Raw genomic sequence first — 25,510 nt, forward strand, 5'->3', positions numbered from 1 at the left:
TGGCTGGGTGCTCGGGAGCATGCCTGGGCCTGGCCTTGGGCAAGGAAGAGTTAAGCTGAGGGGCGTGGAGCTGTCCCCCGTTCGGGGGCGTGCCCCCCTCCCCTGCTAGGGGGCTGTCTCGCCGCGCTAGGATATGGCCCCCGGCCCCAGCCCGGGACCCGAGGTCCCGCGCAGCGGCCTCTGAAAGGCGTCTTCCCTTCCCCGCCCCTTCCCCCGCCGGCCAGCACCATGGGATGCAATATGTGCGTGGTCCAGAAACCGGAGGAGCAGTACAAAGTGATGCTTCAGGTAGGGCCGCCGAGACGAAGGGGCGAGGGCCCGGCCCCGCCGCGGGCAGCAGCTCATCGCGGGGTGGGGGGGGGGTAGGTGGAGAGGGAGAGGCAGCTGTGGGAGGGCAAAGGGCTTGGCGAGGGGAAGGTAGGGAGCGAGCCTCCCGCTCACATGCTCAGCGTGCTGGGTGTTGGCGCTCCGTGGGAAGCAGCCCCGGGTGGGGAGAAGTGGGTGGGGGCTGGGGGCTGACAGGCCCCTGACTCGGGATGGAGACTCGACTCTTGTATCCCCACAGGCTGCTAAGGGAAGTTGGGGTGCGCCCAATTGGGGTGTGCTTCTGTCCCAAGCCTCGCAGCCTGGGGCGCGACGGGGCTGGCGCAACACGGAGGTTGCATAGCAACCGGTTTGGTTCCGGGCACACGCCATCCCGGCTGGACCCAGGGCCAAGCAGGCCACTGGACGGCCGCGCTGCGCACAGGGGCCAAAGCCCAGAGCCGGCAGGCCAGGGCGCCAGAAGCCCTCGGGCGCCGTCGACGTCCAGCCTAGGCCCGGCTGCACATGCCCGCACCCACTGCGGGTTTGACCGCATGAGCCTGTGGGTTCCCGGGACGTGGGCGTGTTGGGTGAGTTGGCGTGGGGGGGGGCGGGGAGCGGAGGTCTCAGATCTGCTCGCTGCTGTTCACATACTACTCTGGCTTACTGGGCCCTGGGGGACCTGCACGGGACATGACACACATGGCCACACGGTCGCACCTTTAGCCTGGCCCCTCAGCCCCAAGTGGGGCTTCCTTGCCTGTGCGTGGCGTGACTACGTGAGTGCATGCCTGTACCCCGTCTGTGTGTGCACGGAGGCTCCTTGGCCCTGTGCGTGTGTACTTTTTGTGTACATCCTGCGACCTGTTTAGACAAGTGTGTCTCCGATGATGTGGACTGAGACCCACTAGGACCAAGTACAGGAAAGTCAAGGTTAGGGGGAGTCTGGACCCAGGAGCAGATGCAGGTGAAGACAGGTATGAGTTCAGCACCTGCAGCCTCACCTGGAGCACGTGCAGGTTGGGTTGCTGTTAACCTACAAGTGAGCTGGGCCAGGCGCGGGGCAGATACACCCAAGGGGAGCAAACCACAGACTTGGGGTGTTGAGGTGGCCCTGAAAACCCCAAAATTCGTTCTGTAAGCTACGTTGCTCTGGCCAGCCGTGAACAGGAGGTGAGTGGGAGGTGGCAGTGGGCGGAGCACAAGTGGCATTTCTGGTCCCCTGTCTTTGGCCCTTCCCTGGCAATGGGCGTCCACTCCCTTCTCTGACTGCTGGCCTCCAGCTTTGCTATGCCATACTTGTCTCTGGCCACTGCAGCTCTTCTTATAAGATTAGGATCTGGAACGGACCACCTTGGGTCTAGGAGGATATTTTATGAAATCTGTTGGATTTCTACACTGAGTGGAAGGAGGAATGGATGACTATGAGTTCCATCGTCATTGCTTCCTCGCCTTCCTGCCTTGCCTTTCTCGAGAAGGCTTTGGTGTAGCTCTTTCTGTCAGGCAGGCCTCCTAGGAACTAATGGAAAGGGCAGGACAACTTGGGCATGGAAGGAGTCCTGAGTGGGGCTGCTTTCAGGGAGGCTCCAATGAGGAGGAGGGCTGAGGCTGGAGAGTCCCACCTTCACTTGGTCCAGACAAGAGAGCCCTACCTCCTTCTCATGGCAGGAGCTTGTGCTCATCACCGTGGCTGCCCAGGAGGACGCCCCACTGCTGACCTCCACACACGCCCCTTCACTTCCTCCATCCCTCCTTGGCACGGGGGTAGATGGGATTGTCTCAAATATGAAGTACTCTTTTAAAATGAAGAGGAGTGAAACAAAAAGGACTGAATAAAAACAATGCAGGGAAAGCAGAGAAAACAGACGATTAGCTACTCTATTGACTGCCCTTCTGCCGAGGGACACCCAGGCACAGACCAGAGTTTCCACCGGGCCAGAAGCTACTAAAACAGAAGGAAGCTTTTGTCCCAGAAATGCAGGCTACTAGGACCACTTGCCTGACTCCAAGGACCCTTGAACACATTTGTTCCCCCACGTCTCCCAGAGAGACCTCATCCATGCCCACCCACGTAAAGCCTGTGCACCTGTCACACTGATGGACTCCACAGACACAGTGCTTAGCCCATGAACTTGGCTTTCATGAAGACGCACATATGCAACCAACCTTCCTTCCTTCCTTCCTTCCTTCCTTCCTTCCTTCCTTCCTTCCTTCCTTCCTTCCTTCCTTCCTTCCTTCCTTCCTTCCTTCCTTCGCTTTCCTTTACTTTCTTGTCCAGGGCTTGAACTCTGGGACTCAGCACTGTTCATGAGCTTTTATGCTTAAGCTTAGCATTCTACCAGTTGAACCACAGATCCACTTACAACTTTTTTTGTGGCTAATTGGGGATAACACTCTCATGGACTTTCCTCCCCAGGCTGGTTTTGAACCACAATCCTCAGATTTCAGCCTCCTGACTAATTAGGATTACAGGTGTGAGTCACCAGTGCCCGGCTCTTTTCTTCTTTTCTTTCTGCCAGTACTGGGGCTTGAACTCCAGGCCTGGGTGCTGTGCCTTAGCATTTTTTGGTCAAAGCTGATGCTCTACTGCTTGAACTATTACTCCATTTCTGGCTTTCTGTTGGTTAATTGGAGCTAAGAGTTTCACCTGCTTTTCTGAACTTTGTCTTTGCCCAGGTTGGCTAGCAACTGTGATCCTCAAATCTCTGCCTTCTGCAGTCACTGTGTGTGTGTGTATGTGTGTGTGTGTGTGTGTGTGTGTGTGTGTGTGTGTGAGAGAGAGAGAGAGAGAGACAGTGAGAGAGTGTGTGTGTGTGTGTATATCATGGAGCTTGAACTCAGGTCCTGGGCGCTGTACTTGAGCTTTTCTGCTCATGGCTAAAGCTCTACAACTTGGAGCCACAGTTCCATGTCTGCTTTTCTGGTGGTTAATTGGACACAAGAGTCTCATGTATTTTTCCAGCCCAGGCTAGCTTTGCATTGTGACCCTTAGATCTCAGCCTTCTGAGTAGCTAGGATTACAGGTGTGAGCCACCTTGAATGGGCTTGCACTCACTGTTTGACAGCAGCTGTAGCACTTTACATTAGTACCAGCAACATTCAATTTTCCACTGTGCCTACAAACATCTGTTGTTTTCTGGTTTTCTCAGTGTTATCCTACTGGGTGTGAAATGGCATGTTACTTAGTGTGGTTTTTCGTTTGTTTTGTGTAGTGCTGGGAATAAAAGCACTACTCTTGGTATTAGCCAGGCAAGCATTCTGCAACTGTGCCACGTCCCCAGATCTCCTGTGGGATTTGGGTCTCAGGTATGTTTTCTTGTGCTTATTAGCCATTTGTATGTCTGCTTTGGGAGTATCATCACATTGCTCTGATTACTGGAGCCTGGTAGAAACTTTTGAAATTAGGAAGTAAGAGTCTTTCAACACTGTATTTATCCTTTAAGTTTGTGTCCACCTGAATTTTGGGAGCAACTCCTAATTTCTGAAAAGTGAGCTGGGGTTTTGATGGGGATTGCATTGAAGTTATGTATCAATTTGGAGGATATCGCTCCACTTATTTGAGTCTTTAATGTCTTTCAATGGTTATCTTGCCTTCCCTTTTTAGACAGTACTGGGCTATGAACTCAGGGCTTTACTCCACAACCCCTCTGCCTAGATCTTGTACTTGTTTTGCTCAGTTTATTCAAGTCTTTTGTTCTGTACCATGGAATTGTTGTCTTCACTTCATTTTTTATTTTCTCATTGGTATTGTAAAGAAATACATTTTGAGGCTGAGTGCTAGCTACTCGGGAAAATGAGATCCGACGATCTTGTTTGAGGCCAGCCCAGGCAGAAAAACCATGTGAGACTCTTATCTTCAATTAACTGTAAAAGAAATATATTGGGAGGGGGGGTGCTGAGGATGGAGCACTTCCCAGGCAAGTGCTCCAATGTGGGGCTAGATTCCCAGCCTCTACCCATGATTGTTGGTGTGCTGATCCTGAATTCTGAAATTTTATTCAGCTTGTTTATTCATTCTAGTAGTTTTGTTTGTCTTTGTTTTGTGCCTGTTCTGGGGCTTGAATTCAGGACCTGAGAACTGTCCCTCAGATTTTTTTTTCTTAAGGCTAGTACTGTACTATTTGAACCACAGATCCATTTTCAGCTTTTTGCTCATTAATTGGAGATAAGAGTCTCCGACTTTCTAGCCCACTCTGGCTTCAAGCCCTAATCCTCAGATGTCAGCCTCCTGAGTAGCTAGGATTACGGGCGTGAGCCACCACTTTGTGCCTTAGTTCTAGTAGTTTTTAGTGGAGATTAAGAAGTTGTACTTTTTTTCAAATCTGGATGCATTCTCTTCCCCTTCTCCTCCCTTTCCTTCCCCTCTGAGGTTATCCCCAGTACAGTGTTGAGCAGAGGGGTGAGAGCCACGTACCCTTGCCTTGTTCCTGATTGTACAGGCAAAAAGGTTTCCAACCTTCCACCTGTAAGTTAGGTACATTGTGGACTTTTTTCCTATGTACCCAGGCTGGTCTTTTCTTTTTGTGTCAGTCCTGGGGCTTGAACTCAGGGCTTGAGCACTGTCCCTGGCTTCTTTTTGCTCAAGGCTAGCACTCTACCACTTGAGCCACAGTGCCACCTCTGGCTTTTTCTGTATGTGTGGTGGTGAGGAATCGAACTCAGGGCTTCATATATACAAGGCAAGCACTCTACTACTAAGCCCCATTCCCAAGCCCAGTTGTGGGTTTTAATAGATGCCTTTTACCAGGTCGAGGAAGCTCTCTTGTCCTCATTTGTCCAGTGATAAAACACTGAGCATTGTTGGATTTTGTCACCTGCTTTTTTCTGTGACTATTGAGATGATCTTGTGGTGTTATTCCCTTACTGATAATGTCTGTGACAGGCTGTTAAAGTGGCATGTTAGAACTTCATGCCCATTTCTATTATTCCAGTTGTGTCCTTCCAGTACACTCAATGTAGTAAGTCAGGTATGGGGGCAAGGGGAGGCAGGCTTGGGAAATAAGCCCCCACTGAAAAGGGAGCATGACCGTGTGTTGAGCTAGAAGAAAGAAGCAGCCCAGTTACCAAGGTTGGAAAGATAGGAAGCAGTGTGCACCCCACCACAAACTACAAGCTAACCAGAGCCTTTTCTAATGCCCCTGCTTGCTACCTCTCTCCTTCCTCTCTACAAGTTCAACCATGTCCCACACTCTATTGACCATATTTCTGTCTCCACCTCAATTTACTTTTTTTTTTTGTCCAGTCCTGGGGACTGAACTCAGGGCCTGAGCACTGTCCCTGGCTTCTTTTTGCTCAAGGCTAGCACTCTGCCACTTGAGCCACGGCGCCACTTCTGGCCTTTTCTATATATGTGGTGCTGAGGAATCAAATCCAGGATTTCATGTATACGAGGGGAGCACTCTTGCCACTAGGCCATATCCCCAGCCCTAAAATTAACTTTTATTTTCTTGTAGAGGTGATGTACAGAGGGATTACAGTTACCTAAGTAAGGTAATGAGTACATTTCTTGGCAAAGATTGTTACCCCCTCCCTCTTTTTTATCTCACTTTCCCTTCCCCCCAACTCCCCCCACAAACATGGTATTCTTTCTGATTCAATGACATGATAGTAAACCAGGCACATGGAGAATATAACACCTATTCTTGATGAACAAAACTGTTCTCCAGTGCATTCCACTCATGTTTGAGAGGTGGAGGGCGGTACTGGGGCTTGAACTCAGGGCTTGGCTCTGTCCTTTAGCATTTTTTTGTTGGTTGTAGGGCTTGAACTCAGGGCCTGGGCCGAGCTGTCCCTGAGCTTTTCTGCTTGAAGCTAGCATTCTACCACTTTGAGCCACAGTGCCACTTCCAGTTTCCTGATGGTAAATTGGAGATAAGAATCTCACAAAGTTATCTGCCTGGACTGGGGCTTTGATCCCTGATCCTCAGATCTCAGCCTCCTGAGAAACTACAATTACAGGCGTGCGCCATGATGCCCTGCCAGGTGATATGAGTTGAAGAAGCCTGGGACAAAATTTGGCTCTGCTCTCTCCCCAAAGCATTAGAATCAGGGGTTAGTCAACGAATGGCTCACAGACTATGTGCTTCAGTCTCCTTACCTGTTAGAAGAAGCGCTTGCCTAAGATGGTAGAGATGATGGAAGCAGATTAAATGTGCCAGCACTATTCACAGGTCCTTGCACTAGGATGTCCTGGGATCCTATGGGTTTGAATGATATGACTGCCACCAGTCCATTCAGTTGGTCATTAAGGGGTGGAAATAACCTATGTACACATCACAGTTAATGTTCAGTAGTGGAATAATATGCAATATTATTCTGAGACTTTTTTTTAAAGTGCTGACCCTGGGGCTTAAATTTAGAGCGTAGTGCTGTCCCTGAACTTTTGTGCTCGAGGGTAGTGCTCTACCACTTGGACCACACAGCACCACTTCTGGCTTTTTGGTGGTTTATTGGAGATAAGAGTCTCACAGATTTTCCTGCCTGGGCTGTCTCTGAAAGATGATCCTCGAATCTCAGCCTCTTGAGCAGCCACCAGAGCACCCAGCTTGTTCTGAGACTTTTTTGAATGTGAAAGAAAAGGGAGAAAAAACAAACCATATGGAAAGGCCCCAAGTTGTGAGAAAATGTAGCATGTATGGTAAATTAGGAGAGGGGCTGGTCCAACAATAAAGGCACATTTGACCATTTTGTACAGGACAGATTGAAAAGTCCCAGGCTCCAAGATGGCTTTCCTTTAAAAAGCATTTTGTTTGTTCCTTGGCTCTCTTGGAGCAGGTCTCATTCTTTTCCCCTTTTCTTGTTCTGATTACTGCTAATGTGTACTCTCGACTTGTGGCCAGATCAGGTTAGCCTGAGGTACCAAAATTGTATATAGTCTTTTTGTGTGTGTGTGTGTGTGTGTGTGTGTGTGTGTGTGTGTGTGCTGGTACTGGGGCTTGAACTTTTTTCACTCATGGCTGGCACTCTACCTGAGCGGTGCCTTCAGTTCCTAGCCTGAGGTAGTGGGAGCAAGTGTGGAAATGTTTTCAGTACTAGTCCACATGAGTGGAAAGAAAACTACCTGATCTTGATGATGATGTTTGGAATTGGTTGGCATTTTTCCTGTGTACTGTATGGGACATTTGTTCCTCCTTACTGTCTGCTGTGTGTGTGTGTGTGTGTGTGTGTGTGTGTCTGTCTGTCTGTCTGTACTGAGGCTTGAACTTAGGGCCTCAAGCTCTTGCTTACGTTTGTTCTACCACTTGAGCCACACCTCTACTTCCAGCCTTTTGCTGCTTCATTGGAGATAAGATTCCTGTCCAGGATGGCTATCTTTAAATCTCACCTTCCAGAGTAGCTAGGATTACAGGAGTGAGCCACTCACACCCCACCTGCTATGTGCTTTTGAGGCAGTACTACAGAGAATGGCCAGCTGTCCTCGAGAGAGGGGAGATGGAATCTCAGGCAGCCTGGGCCAGCCAGCAACCTCTCAGTGGCTTTGGGGTTGGAAGGGAGAAGTCAGAGGAGGAGACATGGAATACTAGCCTGGTTTTTTGTTTTTGTTTGCTGGTGCTGGGGCTTGAACTCTGGGCTTAGGCACTGTCTCTGCCTTTTTGCTCTAGGCTATCTCTCTACCACTTGAACCATAGCTCTATTTCTGGCTTTTTGGTGGTTATTGGAGATGAGACTCGCAGACTTTTCATGCCTGGACTGGCTTCGAATGGTGATGCTCAGATCTTAGCTTCTGGTAGCTAGTATCAGAGATAGACATGAGCCACTGGCACTGGGTCTAACCTGTTTTTGACCGAGCTGAGGTGTAGGAGTCCTCTGTGGTTCCTCACTTTACTGTTCACCCAGTGTCTTCCCCTGGTTCTGGTTAAAATGCCCATTCTCATTGTCCAGAGTGGGGCCTGGGAGTCTGTACTTCTTATCAGCTGGGAGTATATTGATGCTGCTGATCCCAGGATCTCAAATAGGACTTGGGCTAAATCAGCAGAAGCCCCCAAGTGACGTCAGTCACTAGGGAAGTGAGGCCCCACCCCCCGTAAGGAGCAGACCTAAGAAATAGGCTGCTAAAGGAAATTCCCCAAGTACGGATGCAAGGGGCATAGCTTATGCTTCTATGCCATGTGCAGCCGGCCCTCTTTTTCCTACTAACCACACCCTTACCAACATACAAACAGCACTTGCTGCCTACTCCCAGCTACTAAAAAGGCTTTACGGATGCAGTTTCTGAGCTGCCATTGTTCTCTGTCTTCCAGCTGTGGGCAGCAAAGCTGGGTGCTCTGTTAGAGGGGAGAAGGAAGGTGTGGCTTCACACCTTTGACTGTGCCTTCACCTTTAGGTGGAGTATACAGCTGCCACCCTACAAGAATTCTTAGAACTTAAGGCATTTTGCAGCCACCAGTGGAATGAATTACTCCCACAACCTTTCGCATGTGAGTAACAGGTTGTTTACAAGGTAGATCCCAAAGTGTTAGCCCCAATGACAAAGGAGCAAGAAAGAGAAAGGATACTTTATGCCAGGGTGGTAGGTGGTACACATCTGTAATCCCAGTATTTGGGAAGCAGAGGCAAGGGATTATGAGTTTGAGGGCATCCTGCGCTGCACAGTAAGACCTTGTCTCAAGAAAAGGAAGGAAAGAAAAGGAGAAAGAAAAAGACAAAGTCCCCCTTACAGGAAGAGATCAATAGCCACACTGACTAACATGAGCATTCCCAACAGTGGGATGAAATGGAGCAGGAAGGGAGGTACAGTATCACCTGGCTGGTGTTCTTGAAAAAGGGTGTGTGTGTGTGTGTGTGTGTGTGTGTGTGTGTGTGTGTGTGTGTGTGTGCTGGGCCTGGGCACTGTCGGAGAACTTTTGTGCTAAAGGCTGGTGCTCTACCACTTGAGCCCCAGATCCTTCCAGGTTTTTGGTGGTTAATTGGAGATAAGAGTCTCATGGACTTTCCTGCCCCAGCTGCCTTCAAACCGAGATCCTCAGATCTCAGCCTCCTGAGTAGGTAGTGTTGCAGGTGTGAGCCACTGGTTCCCAGTAAAACTGCTTAACCTGAATCTCATCCCCAGGAATGAATTGCAAATGAATAATCTGGAATATTCTACAGGGACTCTGTGAAGCAGTCAATGTCATGACAGTGGGGAAGTTAATAGATTGTTTTTAAATTAAAGAAGGCTAGAGACAGGACAAAGTAAAATGTGCTCACTACTTGATTGGATCTTGGATGAAAAGGAATTGTAAAGGTATTGGTGATAGAATTGGAGAGATCAGAAATGACTGATTGCATGTGTGGCAAATTTCATAATAGGGTGTTGTGCTTTCAAGATGGGGAGTAATGGCTTCTTGCTTTCAATCTTCCTGGAGGTTAGCAATTTTCCAAATCCCAAGTGGGGAACACGTAACTGAGGACATGGTGCCATTGAGGACAAGAGCATCGAGAGCTCCAGATGGCTCTGGCTGCACTTTTGCAGACCTCTCTTTCTTCTTTGATTTTCTGTCTGCTTCCAGATCTCAGTAACACCTGGCTGGGAGCAGCTGCTTCCAAGGTGTCCTCTGGACACTCCTGACAGCAAAATTCTCCGCCAGCAGATTGCTGGGAACTCAAGGGTAACTTCTGGCTTCCTTTTTCCCAGCCTCAGGTGTCCTAATCTGCAGGGTGGCACCAGGGGGCCAGTGCTAATGAGGCAGCTTAACTCACCAGTCATTACCAGTGGGATCCAAAGGGACCTAGGAGGTCTCAGGCCTTGGGTAGGGCTCCTCCCCACACCAGCTCCCATTTCCAGAAAGGGGAGGTCTGCACAAGAGGCGCCCAGCCCCCCCGTGCTCACCTCAGGGGGTGCTGGAGACCAGGTGGGGCAGCACTCGTGCCCAGCAGTCAGGTGTGCAGTGCACCTGGAACCCGCATGCAGGCTAGGGACACCTGGCCAGCCGCGGCTCGGGGTGGATCTGCTTCGCACCCACCCTGTGTGTCTCCAGCTGCTGTGGCTGCAGCTGCCTCCGCCTCTGTGGTTCTTTGTCTGAGGCTTCAGGCCCAGAAGGCGGGGCGAGCGTGCCTTGTGCCCCGCCTTCAGCCCTTCGCTAAGTGCCCAGCTCCTCCAGCCCCAGTGCCTCTCTCTGCTGGGGCCTGCCTGTCCCCAGACCCCACCTCGAGGCCCTCCTGGATCCAAGCTGCCGCCTGTTGCCCACCTCCCTCGCCCCGAGGTCCCCTCACTTTCCTCTACTGATCCTCATCAGCCCTCAGCGCCCCCCCCCCCCCCCGCACTGATCCCATCACCAGCTGCCCCCACCCATTTCGGAGCCAAAGCTTCTAAGGGCTGTGTCTAGTCTAGCTGAGCGCCTCCCACCCCGCTCCCTCCCTTTCATCACCATCTCAAACAGGCTTTCAGCCCTGTCCCTGCAGAGGGGACAAACAAACGCAGAGGGCGCCCCCCCACCCCATGGGGGGCGAGAAGTCAGCTTCTCACCCTTGACTTTAAGCTCTTCCCCCAGCTAGTCAATGCAGGGCAGTCCAAAGTCCTCCGCAAATCCCTTTTCATATCTATGCTCAATTTTTTGGGTAAGCTAATGATTTCAAATGTTCATTGAACTAAACAATAGTCACAGAACCCCGCATTTGTTGGCTTTGGTTTGGAATAAGTATAGGCGAAATGGCACACTGGAGAAATTTGCAGTTCTCAAGAACTTTAGGGGGGAGGGAGGGGGGCATGAGGGACAAGGCAACAAACAGTACAAGAAATGTATCCAATGCCCAACGTATGATACTGTAACCTCTCTGTACGTCAGTTTGATAATAAAAAATTGAGAAAAAAAAAAAGAACTTTAAGGTGGAACTGGGAATGTGGGGTTGGTGGTAAAGTGCTTGCCTAGCATCCATGAGGCCCTGGGTTCGATTCCCAGTACCACATAAACAAAAAAAAGTAATAACTTCAAGCTGAAGGTGAAAATTTGCAGCAAATGAAAGATGTCCATTTTCATCATTTGTGTCCCAACTCCAGAGTCCCTCATCCTCCAGTCTTCCTGTGTGAACCTGGCCTACACTAATTCATTCATTCATTCATTCATTCATTTTTGTGCCCATCCTGGTGATTGAAGTCTGCCTGGGTACTGTCCCTGAGCTTTTTTGGCTTGAAGCTAGCACTCTTAACACTTGAACCACAACTCAACTTCTGCTATTTTGTGGTTAATTGGAGATAAGAGTCTCACAGATTTTCCTGCCCTGGGTAACTTCAAGCCCTAATCCTCAGAGCTCAGCTTCTTTAGTAGCTAGGATTACAGGCATGTGCCACTGGCACCTGCCTGACTGCACTTTTATTTTTTATTGTGATAAAATGTATATAATAAGCCAAAGCCAGCTCAGGCAGGAAAGTCCTCATGAGATTCTTATCTCCAATTAGCCATCAAAAAACCTGAAGTGGAGCTGTGGCTCAAAGGAGTAGAGCACTAGCCTTGAATGAAAAAACACATAGACAGATGTATGTGTGTGCAACAAAATTTATTAATGGTATTTTATCAATTCATTTTGCATCTAATGAAACATTATACAACTAACCAGAACAGGTTCATCTCTCAAGAGGAAATCCAGACCCATTAGACACAGACTCTCCACTATGCTTCATCCACATTTTGACAACCATTACTCTTTTCTGTCCCTATGTATTTGCCTATTATGTAAATCTCGTTCAGCAGAAGGAGCTGGGTGTGGTCTGTGCCTATAATTCCAACTACAGTTGGAAATCAAAATAGGAGCATTGCAGTGCAGGCATTTGCCTGTGCAGGAGGTGAGGTCCTATTTCAAAATTAACCATGGCAAAAAAGGGCTGGAGACCTGATCCAGCAGTAGACTATCTGCCTGGCAAGTATGAGGCCCTGAGTTCAACTGCTTCTAATGCCAAAAAAGTGATATAATTGTGTGAGTCTTTGTGTTTGTTTTATTTGCTTTAGACCATTTTCAAGGTCTACCCATGTTGTAGCATGCACTATTAATCAATAATCCATTCCTTTATTTAGTTGAATAGTATTCTACTGCATGTGTGGACCCCATTGTATTGATCCATTCGTTTGTTGGTAGATGATTGCCTTACTTCTAAACCTTGAGTATATTCAATGGTGCTATTCGAATATTTGTGCATATATATATATACACACACACATATATATTCACTTCTTTCAGAATTACTGGGTTCTAAATTCTATGGTTAACCTTTTTGTGTGTGTGCATGTGCCAGTCTTGGGGTTTGAAGTCAGGGTCTGGACAATGTCCATGAGCTTTTGTGCTGAAGGCTAGTGTTCTACCACTTTGATCCAAATCTCTACTTCTGGCCTTTTCTGAATAGTTTATTTGAGATAAGAATTTCCTGGGCCTGGGAATATGGCCTAGTGGCAAGAGTGCTCTGGGTTCGATTCCCCAGCACCACATATATGGAAAACACCCAGAAGGGGCGCTGTGGCTCAGGTGGCAGAGTGCTAGCCTTGAGCAGAAAAAAGCCAGGGACAGTGCTCAGGTCCTGAGTCCAAGGCCCAGGACTGGCCAAAATAAATAAATAAATAAATAAATAAAAAGAATCTCATGGGATATCCTGCCCTGGCTGGCACTGAACCACGATCCTCAGACCTCAGCCTCCATGTAGTATTATAGACATGAGCCACCAACACCTGGCTTTATGTTTAATCTTTTGAGAAACTTCACACTGTTTTCCACAGTGGTGGCAGTATTTTGATTTCCTGTCAGCATTGTGAGGGTTCAGGGATCCTACATCCTCCTTAGTGCTTGTTATTTTCCTATGCATTCTCATCATGGTTTCAAATTTCTTTTTCTTTTTTTTTGTGCCAGTCCTGGGCCTTGGAGTCAGGGCCTGAGCACTGTTCTTTGAACCTGGATCCTTGGTTCTCAGCTGCTTGAGTAATGGGGATTACAGGCCACTAGTATCTGGCCTCCCTTCCCTTCTTTAGAACAGACTGACTGAAACCAGGAGTTCTTGGCCAGATGCTCATCTCCAGGGATTCTACATGTTACATCACTTGCTCCAAGATGCTAGATAGACAAGTAATGGTGACTAACCAAGGAAATTTATAACAGCACAGGAAGAAGCCAAGCAAGCATCTCAGCCTATCTTTGAAAGGGACACACATGACATTTAGTTTTTATTTTCTTTTGCACTTTTAAAATAGTATTGTTATTACTTTTGTTCTGGACCTGGGTCTTGAACTCAGAGCCTGGGTGCTGTCCCTGAGCTTTTGTTGTTGTTGTTCAAGGCTAGTGCTCTGCTACTCGAGCCACAGGTCCACTTCTGGCTTTTTGGTGGTTAATTGGAGATCAGAGTCTCATTGACTTTTCTGTCTGGGCTGGCTTTGAACCTTCTGAATAGCTAGGATTATAGACACGAGCCACTGGTGAAGGGTTTAAAATAGTTATTGTAAAATACTTATACAAAGATGTTATAAGTGCATAAGTCAGGTTATGATGATGCTTCTTGACCAGTGTCACCCCTTCTGAGGCTCAGGTTTAAGTACAGGAAGCAATGTGGCAATGAGGAGGGAGAGGTCCCAGGCCAATGGTGGCCCACTTGACCATTTTCTCCCCTGTGGGGGAAGGGCTGAGGAGATGCTGTTCTCACGGTTCTCACTTGAGGGCAGCAGCTGCTTCCCATGGGAGCGCACAGCCTCCTCCTCAAGGCTGGGGGTGGGGCGGGGTGAGCTGTCCTGGGGAGTGTGCCAACTGTATGTTTGGTTCCTTATAGTGATGTTGCAGATCGGTTCTGTCTTTCCATAACTTCAGAAAGACTCAGAGTAAAGGAGACAAATGTACAGTGGAGGCATTTCCTGCTCCAATAAATTCTTGGTCTCTCGGGACTAGATTGACTCAGGGGCCTATGGATCCGTCACTCAGCTTGTTTGCTGATGGCTGGCACTCTACCACTTGAACCACACAACATTCTGATGGTTAATAGGGAGGTGGAATCTCCCATCGTACTCCCTAGCAATGGAGGCAGAGGCCCCCAGCTTGAGGTCCTGTGGTAGACCCCTGCAAATGTGGACCCTCCTTTCCCTTGATTCCAGTACCCCCCCACATTCTGCCCTGGTCCTGCTCCTCCTCTTTGGCGACTCCCTTGTCCATATGGCCCCACCTTGCAGGCGGCCGCTGCCCCCGCAGTGCTGGCATCAGGCTCTCCCTGACCACGTAGACTCACACCCCAGAGGGGAGGGGGCCGCAGCCCAGCAACCTCATTCCCACCCAATGGTACAAGGTGGTAGAGCTGCCCCCCCCCCAGGCATGGGCTAAAGGGCGCAGACTGGGCCCAGCCCCTCGGTACACAGAGCAGCCTGGGGCCCTGCAGGCTCTTCTGTGGCCCAGCCCCGTTCACCAGAGCCTGCGTTTCCCCTCCTCACCTCCCCCACCACACACCAGGGTCCCCCTCCCTCCTTGGCCATGTGAGTGAGCCATGGGGCAGACACCACGGGGACAAAGGGAGTATGGCTCTAGCCTGCCTCCCACAGAGAACCAGAGCCCAGGCTGAGGCTTGCTAGCCCACCATCTCGGGGAGAGTGTGCACACTGAGCTCTGTTCCTTCTTCCCAACACCCCTTCCTTCACCTGCATACCACACCCGCTCCAAATGAGGATATTTCCCATCCCAGATTACTTGTTTACTTGTTTATTTATACACGTCCTGGGACTTGAATTCAGGACCTGGGAGCTGTCTATTAGCTTTTTATTCATGGCTAGCACTGCTATGCCATAGCTCCATATATAGATTTTTATGGTTAATTAGACATGAATCTCTTGGATTTTTTGATCTGGGCTGCCTTTGAACCATGATCCTCACATCTCAGCCTCTTGAGTCGCTAGAATTACAGGTGTGAGTCACTGGTGCCCTGGGTTTTAATTGTATTTTAATTTTATTTTTCCTTTTGTGTGCGCTGGTACTGGGTCTTGAAGTCAGGGCCGGGACTCTCCCTTAGCTTTGTTTGCTGAAGGTTGGGACTGTACCTCTTCAGCCACGGTTCCACTTCTAGTCTTTGGGGGGTTAATTGGATAAATTTCATGTAATGCTATTCTTTAAATTTGTAAATGTGGCTGGGGATATAGCCTAGTGGCAAGAGCGCCTGCCTCGGATACACGAGGCCCTAGGTTCGATTCCCCAGCACCACATATACAGAAAACGGCCAGAAGCGGCGCTGTGGCTCAAGTGGCAGAGTGCTAGCCTTGAGTGGGAAGAAGCCAGGGACAGTGCTCAGGCCCTGAGTCCAAGGTCCAGGACTGGCAAAAAATAAAAATAAAAAAATAAATTTGTAAATGTGGCCTTCGTAATTTAACCTAAAATAGAAATAACAATGGGTAATTGGGTAGCTGTCCTGACATTCTGAATGTACTACCTATGCAAAAGGTGTATACTAACACCCACACAAAAACACTGCCGTGAACATTGTTGCAATTAACTTCAGATAATATTGCTCAAAGGTTCTGATGAAACTTTTTTCTTTTTCTTTTGGGTCGATGCTAGGACTTGAACTCAGGACCTAGGCACTATTTCTGAGCTTTCATGCTCAAGGCTGGCACTCTACCACTTGGTCTATTTCTGGCTTCATGCTGGTTAATTGGAGATAAGAGACTTAGGGACTTTCCTATCAGGGGTAACTGAACCTCAGATCTCAGCCTCCTGAGTAGCTAGGATTATAGGTAGGAGTCACTAGCACCTGGCTGACAAACCGTTTTAAGAGTGTTTGTAGCTACTGACAAATCCTCCAGCAATTGATGGAATGTGCAGACAGAAGGAATGGGTTCAGGTTGTGGAACATCCAAGGCTCAAGTGTGTGCACGGCAGGCTCTAGGTGGCAGTCAAGGACTCCAGATTCAGCTATCTTGGCAGTAAATCAGGAAACAAGCAGACCAAGATGGCGTGCATAAGCTAGCAAGCAGGTCCCATTGCTGTTTCTGGAAGACTTGTGATTGCTACAGACTGTGTATGCATGGGGGGAGGTGAGGATTTGAACTCAGGGCCTTACATTGATTAGGATTACAGGCATGAGCTACCAGCTGCTGGCCTTTTTCTTTTTACGTTACATTGTAGTTTATGAAGGATTGTAACACAGGAGCAAAATAGTACTTAGGTGCTTTTACTCGAGCTATTGTTTTAGTGTTTGCCTCTGTATTCTTTTATTATTTCATTCCCGTATTCCTTAATTATAAGGCTAGCACTGTACCACTGGAGCTACAGTAACACGTCTGGGTTTTTTTTTTTCTGTGATTAATTAGAGATAAGAGTCTCATGGGCTTTCCTGCACAGGCTGGCTTCGAACTGTGATCCTCAGATCTCATCCTCCTTTGTAGCTAGGATTACAGGTGTGAGCTACCAGTGTTATATATATTTTTTAATTAGGAAAAAACCTAGAAACAACCTTAGTGATGTACAATATGGAGCAGGCCAGTAGGGCTGGTGTAGAGGGCATTAAGGATCTGCCCCTGCCTACTGATGAGCAGAGAGGTAAGGTTAGAAGGAAGGATTTACATCCCTAGAGACCATTGGGAATTTTGATTTTTCTTAGTTCTGTGGTTTTCAAACATTCTACTGTGAACTTGTGTTTCTATGGCATTATGGAGGTTTTCTTGGTTTGTGTTCTTGTTTTTGGTTTGGTTTTATTTGCTGGTCCTGGGACTTGAGTTCTGAGCGTGGATGCTGTCCTTGAGCTTTTGTGCTCAAGGCAAGGGCTCTACCACTTGAGCCACAGCGCACTTGCAGCTTTTTTTTTTTAGTAGTTTGAAGGTAAGAGTCTCATGGACTTTCCTTCCCAGGCTGACTTCAAACCATGATCCTCGGATCTTAGCATCCTTAGTAATTAGGATTACAGGTGTGAGTCACCAGCATCCAACCAAAATGGAGTTTTTAGAAAGGTACTTTTCAGAACCTGAGAATTGGGGGGAGACGGGAGAAACAATAGAAAAGAAACTAATTTATAAGGAAATAATGAAATAGACAGGTAATTGTTTGGGTTACTCGGGTTCAGGGAAAATCATGAGCAGTTGTCAAAGGCAGGTGGGTCCCAGGACCCTTGGGACCCTTGTCTGAGAAAGGGTGGTAGAAGGAGGTGCTGCTATGGGAAAGCACGAGAGAAAGATCCTTGCAAAGATTCCAGTCTTGGGACTTTTCATTTGCCAGAGCCACAGAGTGGGGTCCCTCTCCTTTCTCCTTTCCCTGCCTTGCCCCTAGTCCTCACCTCTTTCTTTGGCTCTTGTCTCTCCTTATTTTGGGAGGTACTGGAGTTTGGAGTCTGTGCTTATTGGGCTGGTCCTGCTTTTTGTTGCTTATGTTGGAGGCAGAGTCTCAGACTTTTCTGCCTGATCTGGTGCAAGCTAGCCTGTAGAATAGGTAGGATTCTAGGCGTCAGCCACCATGTTTATCTGACACTACATGATTCTTCCATTTGCACTCAAGAAAATTCTCATTCTTGCAGGAGACTCCCCAGATCACTCCAAGTCTGAGTGCTTTCCTGGCTCCTGGTTTTTCTTTTCCCTCCTTCACTGTTTGGGTATTTTCTGGAACTTCCACTCTGCAGTGTCACTTTCTCCATCTTTTTCTTGACTTTCTCCTGGGATTCCGTTGCTGCACTGTCGGCCTAGGCCAGGTCATCAGTACTGACCTGTGCCCCGACAAGGAGGTGGCAGAGGAGAGAAGTGACTTGTCCCCTCTTGGCTTCTGTCCCTCATCCAAGGAGGACCTAACGGGTGTAGCACACTCCCAGGGCCAGTGCTACAGAAACTGTGGCCAGGCTTGGGCCCGCTTTCTGTAGAGGGTGCCTTGCTTTCATCTTTTTCTGCCTTGAAGCTCTTACCAGTTCCGCCTTTGGCCCTGACATGGTCTCCTGCTGCTCATCTTGGCCACGGTGCAGCCTCACAACTTTGCTGAGTAGAGACAATAACAGCTTCCTGTAAGGTTGCTAGGGACTCACATCCATGATTTTACCTGGAACTTGGCACAAAGCAAGCACCCGAGAAACCATGGGGCCTTATACATTCACTTCCTTGCCACATCTTTCAGCTCTAGGCTTCCTGTGTGTCAAAGTGTTTTCCCTTTAGCAATTCAGTGGCCACAATGAGGAGACACAGGACAAGTCTTGGGGCAGCTTGCTCTCCAGTGCCCCATCCTCATGCCTTCACATTGGTTGAGCACTGGTTAGCGTGGCTGAGTTATGCTCAAGGGTTTCTTCTCCTGGGTCTTCTGGAGGCTGGCTCGGGTCTCAATGCTGTCAGAAGTACCAGCAGCTCCCAATGGCTGGTCCTGGGGCTTGAACTCTGACCTGGGTGCTGTCCCTGAGGTGCTTTTGCTCAAGGCTTGCACTCTACCACTCAAGCCACAGCGCCACTTCTGCCTTTTTTGAGTAGTTTCATTGGAGATAAGAGTCTCAGGGACTCCTCCCGGGCAGACTTCCAACCGCGATCCTGAGATCTCAGCCTCCTGAGTCGCTAGGGTTACAGTTGTGGTGACACCTGGCTTGTAGCTGGCTTTTGCCAAAGGAAGGACTGAAAGGTGTCCTAAGGTGAAGACGGAGTGTCCAGTCCCAGGACAGATACCAGATCACCCTGGCCTTGCACGGGGCCCAGTGGTTCTCAGATAGCTCTGTGGGGTACAGGCTGCTAAGTGGGGGTTGCCCGGGTGGCAGCTCAGGGTCCTGCTGGCCTTCCCGTCCACAGAGGGGAGGAGCCGGCCCTTGAGGGTTCTCACAGAGCCATGTCTCTGCCGCAGGTGAACGGGAAGGAGCTCTCCAAGCTGTCTCAGGAGCAAACCCTAGAGGCCCTGCGCGCCTCCAAGGAGCCCCTGGTGATCCAGGTGCTGAGACGCAGCCCCCGCCTGCGGGGGGACAGCTCCTGCCATGACCTTCAGCTGGTGGACAGTGGCACTCAGACTGACATCACCTTCGAGCATATCATGGCGCTGGGCAAGCTGCGCCCGCCCACCCCACCCATGGGCGTCCTGGAGCCGTACGTCCTCTCTGAGCTGTGAGTTGCCCACAGGAGGGCCCCGGGCCCTGCCTCCAGAGGCGCCGCTGATGCAGCTCTAGGCATGGCGAGGAGACCCGACTCCGCCTGTCCCTCTTGGGCAGGGAGCAGGCTTCTTGGCCTCCAAAACTTGACCATGGCAGCCATGGGGCTCAGAGACCGCCAGGCCTGTAGCCTCAGTCTCAGCGCCCGCCGGCCAACACACCTGGGACCTTGCTGTTCCTCCATCTTCTTTCCTCCTCTGCCGCCCCATCGTCTCTGCCTCCTCCTCACAAGCATCAGTCCTTGAGTGTCCTCACATCTCTTGTCTGTCCCATTCCTCCACCCGCTCTGACTTCCCTCCATCTCTTCAGCTTCTTTCTTTGGTGCACTCGGAAGGAGGGCCCGTGATCATGTGAGTGCTGACTCATTGTGGCGCAGGGCCGCGGCCCTGGCTCCCTCCTGTGCACACAGGGGGGCCGCCACACTTGGCTTTGGGGCAAGGCAGGCAGCCCCTGGAGGCAGGGAGGTGCCTGTCTGCTCTGCAGAAGGCCTCCAGTGCTTGGGTAACTCCTGGGGGGTGCTGCATGTGTGGGAGCACTGGGCGGGGCAGGGGGGCACCTGAGCTTCGGAGAATGCAGTTCCTGCTCTTGGGGGATGAGGTGGGGACAGCTAGGGGTGCACGCCTCCACACGCCTGTCTGAGGAACATTCCTAGTTCTTCTGATCATGCAGCAAAGAACTGGGCTAGGGAGGAGGAAGGGCCTGCCGCCTCCCTCAAAGCTGCACCCAGAGCAGGGCTCCACGCCAGGTGTACTGGGGCTGGCCAGCCTGGAGCTAGGGCGCCACAGGAGCCAATGGCCTGCCTGACCCCCACCTTCTCCTGGGCAGCCCCCCCATCAGCCATGAGTATTATGACCCGGCGGAGTTCTTGGAGGGCGGCCCACAGGAGGCAGACCGTATGGACGAGCTGGAGTATGAGGTGAGCCTGGAGGCCAGGTAGGGCCTGCACCAGCCGCAGGAGCCAGGGCCGCCCCGCTTCCTGCAGCCCCGCGCAGGCCTGGCTCCGGCCGCCTCCAGCGAGCACCTGGCTGAGTTAGGGCGGGCGTGGGTGACGTGTGGTGCGTTCTGTGTTGGTGAGTCCTCGTCCCATGCATGGCTGTCCTGTGTGTCCTCTGTGTACATCGTGTGCGGCTTGGGGATTTCTTGGCAAGGGAGACATTGAACACTTGCGCCATTTGGGATGGTAAGAGAAGGAAGCCTCAAAGCCAGGGGCTGGACACGCGGTTCAGGTGACTGGAAGGGAAGCTGACGGGGCTGCTGGGGCAAGAGGCTGGGCTTAGGCTACAAGCCTCCTTGCTCACGCGGCCGGGGCCTTTCTACCTCTGCTTCCTCCCATCCCCCACGTGGCAGGAAGTGGAGTTGTATAAAAGCAGCCACCGAGACAAGCTGGGCCTGATGGTATGCTACCGCACGGATGACGAGGAGGACCTGGGCATCTACGTTGGAGAGGTACGGAGGCGGTGCTGAACACTGACAGGGCCTCATGTGGCCCTTGCCGGCCGGGGCCTTCCCCGTATCGCAGCAGCGCTAGGCAACGTTCTTACCCTGCAGCCTGCCGGTTGGCAGTCTCCTGCATGTCTCGGTCCAAGCTTTGTTCTCTCCCAGATGTGATAGCCAGCCACTCCAGGACCTCTATAAGTACTTTCCTAATGAAGCTCGTTTCTAGGTGGGCACAGGTGGCTCACACCTGTAATCCTAGCTCCTCAGGAGGCTGGGATGTGAGGATCACACTTAGAAGCCAGCCGGGCAGGGAAGTCCGTGACATGCTTATCTCCAGTGAACCACCACAAAACCAGAAGTGCAGCTGTGGCTCAAAAGTGGTAGGGAGCTTACGAACAGCACCTAGGTCCTGAATTCAAGCCCCAATGACAGGCCCCCCCCAAATAAAGCTCACCTCTCAAATGGAAAAGGTTCCCCTGTCTATGAAGCCCCAGGGCTGATATTTTCATTATGGAGAAGCATCCAACAACCTAGGTCTTGGTGGGGAAAAAAAGAATCAATGTCCATGCATAGGAATGCTGGAGTTGGGAAGTAAGGACATTCAAATATTGGATAGGGGCTCATTAGCATGTGCTCTCCGGGGAGAGAGAGAGCGGCAAAGATCTCAGGGGCCTCTGCTTTGCTTCCTGAAGCTTGGAAGTTGCTTCTGGGCGTAGAGATGGGAATGACAGAGCCTTTGGTTCACTTAGCCCTCAAGGCGAGGCTACCTCCTCTCACTAAAAAGGACGTCACAGTAGGTGCTAAGTCCCCAAGATGCATGTGTCCTGCAGGTAAACCCCAACAGCATCGCAGCCAAAGACGGCCGGATCCGTGAGGGAGACCGCATCATCCAGGTGAGCACTTTGGAACTTAGCCTATTCCTGGCCCTCTCACTGAGCATCTCACTAGCCTGAGGGCCGGCAACCTGCGGTGTGAGAAACCTGGGTGGGATCTCATCTCTCTTCTACTCAACTTCCCTGATGGGCTCCTGTGTACTCAGGGAATCTGGGGGTACCACCCCAAACTCCGTTCCCTCTGTTCACAGTCCATCTTGTCCTGACAGCACTTGAACACTGGCACACAGTTCAAGCCCTGCCCTGCCCTGCCAGGGGCCCTAGCTTTCTTGTTGATTGTCTTCTGGCCTGTCACAGATTAACGGCATGGATGTGCAGAATCGAGAAGAGGCAGTGGCTATCCTGAGCCAGGAGGAGAACACTAATATCTCCCTGCTGGTGGCCCGGCCTGAGAGCCAGGTGGGTGTCTGTTCTTACCAGCGGGGTAACCTGGAGTCCCCAACATCGGGGTTTCTGTCTTGGCACATCTGTGCATCTAGCACATCTGTGCTAGATGCACAGATAGATATAAGAAGCACCTGAAGTTGTGGGGTGGAGAGTGGGGGGGTGTCTTAGAGTCTTCTTCTCCCAGTCTCTGGTATCTGAGTAGACTGGGACAATCCCCCACCCTGCCCCGCCCTCCCTGGGTTGCTCAACTGACTTTCCCCGAGTGTGGGGCCTGGAGGGGAAGCAGGGAAGATCCGTGGCATGGCGAATGGTGAAGACAGCTCAAGTCCATCTCTGCAGCTAGCGAAGCGGTGGAAGGACAGCGATCGGGATGACTTCCTAGATGACTTCGGCTCTGAGAATGAGGGGAAGCTGAAGTCACCCCCTGTGCAGCAGGTATGGAAGGAGGAAGGGCTCCCAGTGGGCGAGTAAGAAAAGGAAGAAGAAGGGGCTGGGGGTATATAGGGCCGCCTAACTTAGCCCAGAAGAGGAACTGGCCTTGAAAGGCCTGCTAGGCCTGTCATATTCCTGCTGAATCCTGACTGACTGTGCTACTCTTTCCTGCCCTAGCCTGGAAACGAAGAGAAGAGGGCTCCTGATGTGGGCCCAGGCCTGAGCAACAGTCAGGAGCTGGACAGCGGCGTAGGCCGGACTGACGAGAGCACCCGCAATGAAGAGAGTTCAGAACATGACCTGCTGGGGGATGAGCCCCCGAGCACCACCAACACCCCTGGAAGCTTCCGGAAGTTTGGTCCACAAGGGGATGCCCTGCAGAGCCGGGACTTCCACTTCAGCATGGACTCACTGCTGGCTGAGGGCGCGGGGCTGGGGGGAGGGGACGTGCCTGGCCTCACCGATGAGGAGTATGAGCGCTACCGGGAGCTGCTGGAGATCAAGTGCCACCTGGAGAATGGCAACCAGCTCGGCATCCTCTTCTCTCGGGCCTCTGGTGGGAACAGCGCCTTGGATGTGAACCGCAACGAGAGCCTGGGCCACGAGATGGCCATGCTGGAGGAGGAGCTTCGGCACCTGGAGTTCAAGTGCCGCAACATCCTTCGGGCCCAGAAGATGCAGCAGCTGCGGGAGCGCTGCATGAAGGCCTGGCTGCTGGAAGAAGAGAGCCTGTACGACCTGGCAGCCAGCGAGCCCAAGAAGCACGAGCTATCCGACATCTCGGAGCTGCCGGAGAAGTCAGATAAGGACAGCACGAGCGCCTACAACACGGGGGAGAGCTGCCGCAGCACGCCGCTGCTGGTGGAGCCCCCGCCCGAGAGCCCCCTCAAGCGAGCCTCGGCTGCTAACTCCAACTTGAACCGGACCCCACCCGGCCCCCCTGCCGCCACCCACCCTAAGGTGGCCCCTCCACCCGGGAGCCCTGCCAAGTTCCGATCCCTCTCTCGGGATCCTGATGGGGGCCGGAGACAGCATGCAGAGGAGCGCGTGCGCCGCAACCCCAAGCCCGGGGTGGCCTTGGAGCGCGTGGGCCCCGAAGGCAGCCCTTACCTCTCCAGGCGCCACCGGGGCCAGGGCCAGGAGGGGGAGCACTACCACAGCTGTATGCAGCTGGCCCCGCCCCGGGGCTTAGAGGAGCTAGGCCATGGCTCCTTGGGGCTGGCCGCCGGCCCCCGAGTGCCTGGCGTGGCGGCCGCAGCCGCCGAAGCGCCGCGCATGGAGTGGAAGGTGAAGGTGCGCAGCGATGGCACCCGCTACGTGGCCAAGCGGCCCGTGCGGGATCGGCTGCTGAAGGCCCGGGCCTTGAAGATCCGGGAGGAGCGCAGCGGCATGACCACTGACGACGACGCCGTGAGCGAGATGAAGATGGGCCGCTACTGGAGCAAGGAGGAGCGGAAGCAGCACCTCATCCGGGCCCGGGAGCATCGGAAGCGGCGCGAGTTCATGATGCAGAGCCGCCTGGAGTGTTTGAGGGAGCAGCAGAATGGCGACAGCAAGCCCGAGCTCAACATCATTGCCCTGAGCCACCGCAAGACCATGAAGAAGCGAAACAAGAAGATCCTGGACAACTGGATCACCATCCAGGAGATGCTGGCCCATGGCGCGCGCTCGGCCGACGGCAAGCGCGTCTACAACCCCCTGCTCTCCGTCACCACCGTGTGACGTGGCCAGGCAAGCTGGCACGGGCCCAGAGCCCTAGCTCGGGCTGCCCCTCACACTCCCCTAGAATCTAGTGTGTGCGTGTGTGTGTGCGCTTGCACGCTGTGCTTGTGCACCACTCCTGTCTTTTGTGTATGTGCACAGGACTTTGTTAAGCAGAGAAGACCCAAGAAGGGATACCTCCTCTCTGACACACACTTCCTTCTCCCCAAGTAAACAGAGGACACCTATAGTCGACTGTGTGTGCATGTGTGTGTGTGAGCACACATGCGTGTATGATGACACCAACTCCTTGACTATGTGGCGACAAGGAAGTGGGTGCAGAGAGAGGTGCAGTGGACTCCCTAAGCACAAGATGTCCAGCTTCACTGCTGAGTGCAGCGTCCCCACCCCTGGGAGCTGCAGTTATTTAGTAGACAGAGGCGACCCTGAATTTCGTGCTTTTTCCCCCCCTTCTGTGCTTGCCAATAGTTGGGTTTTTTTTGTTTGTTTTGTGGACCTGTTCTGGGGGCTGGCAGCTCCTTCAGGCAGCCTGAGGAGGGTTGGCTGGGAAGGAGGTGGGTGAGGAAGGGAGGGCTGGGGTGGGAGGGAAGGGGGGGTGTTGGGAGGAATGGGAAGCAGCTGTCCCGGTGGACTCCATTGTGAAGGATGGGGAACCTGTGCCTTGGCTTTCAAGGCTCAACTTTGGGGTCCACCACCTCCCCCAGTGAATGACCATAGGGATTACAGGGGTAGTTTCCATTTCACAAGAATTCACTGAGCTTGGGTCTGTACCTTACATGTCAAGATTAGGAAGAGCCAGGCGTCCCTGGCCTGGAGGGGACCCGGTGACAGGCAGGTGGGCGGAACTGAGGGATGTGTCCTGCGTTTGTAAATGTGCCACCCGTGTGGGGCCCTTCAAGCTTGGAGACCAGATTAGAGGCACACTGCCCCCACCCCCTGCATCTCAAGAATAAAGCAAGCTGCCTTTTTACTCTGAATCGCGTCCTCCCGTGTTTATTCTTGCTGTGCTCTTTTGTCTGTGCTGGGAGGAGATGTCAGTTCATTAATCCCTACATACAAACACCGGAGCAGCAAGTTGGTGATGGATGATAGGCCCAGATGGTTGTGAGGCCCTTCAGGGCCCTTCCCCAAAGGCTCATTCGGCTGCTGCCGCTGGCAAGGCTGTTTCACAAGGATATCGCCTCATCCCTGACTGCCACACTGGTTGTTTGGGAGGGAAGAAAGCCCCAGCATGTTATGGCAGCCCTGCCCATGTACAGCAGTGTGCAGTGAAGGGCTCCAAGAAGTTGAGTGGAGGAGGGAGGTATGGGAACCAAGCAGA

At 51.7% G+C, this 25,510-nt stretch overlaps 1 protein-coding gene across 3 annotated transcripts; it reads left to right on the top strand.

The window, feature by feature from the left end:
• The first annotated feature begins 228 nt into the window (after window positions 1-228).
• Window positions 229-24,189, top strand: Pdzd4 (PDZ domain containing 4). 3 transcript variants are annotated; one of them, XM_048335896.1, is made up of 8 exons: window positions 229-288; window positions 19,021-19,274; window positions 20,144-20,234; window positions 20,666-20,764; window positions 21,586-21,648; window positions 21,946-22,047; window positions 22,375-22,470; window positions 22,645-24,189. In XM_048335896.1, exons 1-8 carry the CDS (start codon window positions 229-231, stop codon window positions 24,187-24,189), a joined length of 2,310 nt encoding a protein of 769 aa, XP_048191853.1. The 3 variants fall into 3 exon arrangements, with proteins under 3 accessions (XP_048191853.1, XP_048191854.1, XP_048191855.1); XM_048335897.1 differs by having other exon boundaries at window positions 19,021-19,256; XM_048335898.1 differs by lacking the exons at window positions 19,021-19,274; window positions 20,144-20,234.
• The last annotated feature ends 1,321 nt before the right edge of the window (window positions 24,190-25,510 follow it).

Source organism: Perognathus longimembris, chromosome 28, assembly GCF_023159225.1.
Source record: "Perognathus longimembris pacificus isolate PPM17 chromosome 28, ASM2315922v1, whole genome shotgun sequence".
Lineage (NCBI taxonomy): Eukaryota > Metazoa > Chordata > Mammalia > Rodentia > Heteromyidae > Perognathus > Perognathus longimembris.